General features: G+C 41.0%; 1 protein-coding gene across 1 annotated transcript; it reads right to left on the bottom strand.

Moving 5' to 3' along the window:
• Positions 1-389: 389 nt before the first annotated feature.
• On the bottom strand, positions 390-4,239 carry LOC127864069 (uncharacterized). Its single transcript, XM_052403753.1, has 2 exons — positions 3,223-4,239; positions 390-2,823 (listed from the first exon to the last, which is right to left on the bottom strand). Exons 1-2 carry the CDS (start codon positions 3,470-3,472, stop codon positions 1,901-1,903), a joined length of 1,173 nt encoding a protein of 390 aa, XP_052259713.1. The 5' UTR covers positions 3,473-4,239; the 3' UTR covers positions 390-1,900.
• Between the last annotated feature and the right edge of the window lie 293 nt (positions 4,240-4,532).

The raw sequence follows: 4,532 nt of genomic DNA, 5'->3' as shown, positions 1-4,532 counted from the left end.
ATGTGGTTCTTAAAAAAAAACTCCGAGGAGTGCTTGACTCTAGGGAAACGGGTTGCTGGGACACAGCTCCTCCTTGATAAGCGGCTGCTTACTTTATCGCAACTCATTGTTACAATCAATAATACGTGTCGCGCTCTATATGTGGTCTTAGGGCCTAGGATAGACATCGCGCTATATGTTTAAAGTTTGTGGCTAATGATACAAATTAGCTTGGATCGCAGTGGTATAAACATAAATCGTTCTCACGACACCGTCCTCCTCTCCCTCCTCCTCCTCCTCCTCCTCCTCCTCCTCCTCCTCCTCCTCCTCCTCCTCCTCCTCATCATCATCATCAGCCACAGAACACCGCCATCATCAACTACAGCAGCGACAACTTACAACTAAAGCACCACCATCTTATTCTTTATCATCATCATCAGCAATAACAACACCAGTCAACCATCACCGCCATTATCGCCATCGTCTTCGTCATTAAGTTGTTTCAATCATAATCATCTAACTGTATTTATACCATTATAATGTTTATCACCATTATCATCTAATAATACACTGTTTATCACCATTATCATCTAATAATACACTGTTTATCACCATTATCATCTAATAATACACTGTTTATCACCATTATCATCTAATAATACACTGTTTATCACCATTATCATCTAATAATACACTGTTTATCACCATTATCATCTAATAATACACTGTTTCAAATGAATTAATCGGCGATCAGAAATTGTTTTGGTATAAAGCAATTGGAACAATATCACTATCTGTTTTATTAACTGTCTCTTGTATTTCAACCATTCACAGTTTCGAACTTCAGAACTGTATATTCTATATATTACATGTTGAATGTTATTTCAGCATTATATATATATATATAATACGTTGTTATGTTACGCGCGGTCATTTTGTAATTTTGTAAAAAGAAATCACAATAATTAATTCCATAACGCTGTTAAATGTGTACACAGTTCCGTATAAGGAATATTCCATATTGATTTGTTCTTTTCTTTCACAGGAGATTTACAAACATATCAGTATTTTAACGTGTATATAAAGTAATGTTATTTTTTGATCACGAAAATGCGTTTTCAGTTAAAGAAATAAATCAATCATTATATATGAAGCGAAGTTAAGTTTTGTGAACATGCAATACAAGGCAAATTACAAAGATAAAAAAGAATATGTGGAAAAAATACCATCAATGTTGTCCGATCTACAAAAATGTTCTGTTTATGGAACCTTTTAATATTTGTATAACTTTTTCTGTGCGTACAAATGGGTTTTCATTGTCACTTTACACACATATGTTTATTTACTGCCACATTTATATTTTTCTGTAATTCTAAGGTTATCATTGTGTTAATTATCACAGCAGTTAAGCATCTACAATCACTTCCACCAAAGCGTGTTCTTGTTCGTGCAACGAACATCTCTAGATTGGCTGTGATCTTTGTTGCTGTTCACATCGTGTCGAGCGTATGAATGCAACAACTACAACAGGCCCTTCATTAACCTACATGCATATAATGGGTACTGTGAAGTCGCCAAAACTAACGGCAACTGTACTCTGAAGATTTTGTAGACAATATAAATGAGTATAATATTTCCCACGATAATACTGTAATCAGATGGGTTTACATATAAAACCATTGCGCGGACACAGCCTTACGTGGGCGTATACTTGGTATAATGACCATGGCTAAAGAGGACTTCGCGCGGGGTATTGTCTTGCACGGCAGGTTTCAGCAGGGAGAGAGGTCTCCAGCGTCAGTAAGAACTAAGAATTCCGCTTAACGTTGACAAGCCGTTTACAAACACATGAATGAAACACATGTATATGCTAGTAAATCACGATATTTTTTCCTGTCATATGGCATATCTCGTCTAGTGTTCAGATGTGCATTTGTTGTATGATGGCGTCCCTCGTGTACTTGGTCACCGCTGGCCGCTCCGCTCGCTGTATCTCTACCACTCGCCGCAAGAAGTCCGCCACCCTGTCCGTGCTCCTCAGGAACTGCGCTCTCTCTATGGCCAGCGCGTCCTGCAGCGTGAACAACGCCGTTTGCACTTCCTGCTGTCGCTGCCTCGCGCGCCTCTGGAAGTCCTGTCGGAGTTGGTAGGCAGCCTTGGCTCGATCAAAATAGACGTTGGATCGGCGATTAAAATTGTCACTTGCTGTTCTAGAACAGTTCACTTTGAAATCAATATTATTTGTGAGTTCTCGTGTATTTTCTCCCGAACTGAGGTTGGCATATGTCCGCGCTGCCGGAGCCGCGCTATGCTGGCGACGCTGACCGAGCAGATCCGGAATCTCCCGATGTTGGACAGCAGAAACGCTTCGGAAGAGTGGATTGTGCTTCACGTTCTTTCCCAGTCCCAAGGAGCACACGTCCGGTTTTACACCCAGATCGTCGATCCTCGAGTCGTCCTGGATACACTGAACGTTCCGGTACGCAGAGAACGTCACGGAAGGTATGGTCGCCCTCGGAGACAAAACAGCTTTCCGCTGACCCAGGCTCGAACTGACTGCATCCTCACTCTTAGAGCTATTGGGTATGCCAGAGGTAAGCTCGCTCGGGGGTCGCCAGTTAGGCGGTGCGATATTACTGCCGCTCGACTGTGAGTCTCCAGAGGTATTGCTCAACGGGTGGCTGTAGAAATGGCCGCTCTTCTGACGGAACTTGTGCGCCTCGAAGCGGATGGACTTCCGGGCGCTGTTACGCTGCGTGGCGATGTCACTTGTCAGCTTGTTCATCCTGGTCTGAACGACGCGGTTCCGGCGGTACGCCGTCTTCTCGTATACGCTCCAGAACACTAAAATACGGACGGGAACAATACGTCAGAGTGAGTTACAGAGTTCACGATCCAAAACACTAAAATACGGGAAGGGAAACAATACGTCAGAGTGAGTTACAGCGTTCACGCTCCAAAACACTAAAATACGGGAAGGGAAACAATACGTCAGAGTGAATTACAGAGTTCACGATCCAAAACACTAAAATATGGACGGGAACAATACGTCAGAGTGAGGTACAGCGTTCATAGATATTGGTTTAGTCGAAGTATCAAGTTCGCGCCTCTAATGATTGACGCTTTTACTTGTTATGTACGACAACTCTTCAGAAATAGACTATGTGCACGAATAGAAGAAAGGAGAACCTTATGACTCTGGTAAACATGTCTCATTATTATCATACCAATGTTAGCACTCACTTATCGGTCTGGGTAACTTTCTGTGCGCATGCTCCGCAGTGTCCTTTTTGGCCGTCTGTCCGGGAAAGACGGGTCCTGTTTCCACACCCATCGACATCACACCGTCTCCTGATTCCCCCATGTGGCGATTCCAGCTACTGGTATGTATGCTATGCTTAAACAAACTTCTTAAACAAAGTAATCCACCGATAAATCTTCTGGAAACCGTGCACGTATGCTTAACGTCAGAACACATGACGTCATCAAACATACAGCGTCAGAACACATACATATTCCTTTACAAGAAGCTGTTACACGACTTAACTTTTAAGATTGTAAAGAGTTACCTATCTCGCATCTTACACAGTGTTATATCTATTTCTTCACATCCGCGACACTATATATAGTAAAGTTCTGTCAAACTCCAATGTTCAAACATTCCCCTTTAAGCAATAGTAAATGGCATGTACCGTTATTTTACATTATCAATAACTTTAAGTTCCGGCACTATTTAATCGCGCGTATTTGTAACCGTTCTGTTTGTTCAGAAGACATGAGCGATCTCTGTGTCTCTTTTTTTGACAGAACGTGCGAATCCTTCGTCCAAATACTGAAGCGTATATTACTACAACAATTATTTCACTCTGTTACTACAGCGTATAAATTACTTTCCCTACATTGTATACACGTAATTTAAAATTCTATATCGCCTGATTTAGTATCATAATAAAATTATTTCCGCCTATTTGGAAATAACCAATATGCCTGAATATCGACGATTAAAAGAACGCTGTATGATTATTTGCTTCAATTTGCAAGATTTTGTTATTTCAATAGGTACCGTTTCACAAAGTTTGAACGATATTCTATTGATTTTCCGCGGATATATTTGTCAACATTGTAATTTTGTTCTTGATCAAACACAACTGCGACATGCACATTTCTCCATTGTCGGGGATTTCCTCGCTGTACGGTGTACCGTTATTGCATTCTGAACTCACTTTGTATTTCAATCGAACGCTTTAAGTTTGCACTTCATAAAATGTTATGAACACGGAACACATCAACATTAGTTAAGTTACGTATTTACAGAAGGTCTGTTGAGTAATAGACAGGAAATATATAGTGAAAAAAATGAGTTCAGTGCAAATGAGTGTGTACAGATTAATATACCTGTAGTGTACAGAGATTCCGCCTTTTGACCATCGCTGGCTTATCAGTTGCGTTACTTGGGATAGTTCGAAATACAGGCAACATCCCGTTCCAGAGACCTCCTTGGGAAGTTTAGATCGCAGTGTATAGCACATTATAGATTGTGCGTTAGTTTAACG

This window comes from Dreissena polymorpha, unplaced genomic scaffold (assembly GCF_020536995.1).
Source record: "Dreissena polymorpha isolate Duluth1 unplaced genomic scaffold, UMN_Dpol_1.0 chrUn097, whole genome shotgun sequence".
Lineage (NCBI taxonomy): Eukaryota > Metazoa > Mollusca > Bivalvia > Myida > Dreissenidae > Dreissena > Dreissena polymorpha.
Note: the sequence above shows the minus strand (reverse complement) of the source record. Positions and strands in the feature narration are given on the sequence as shown.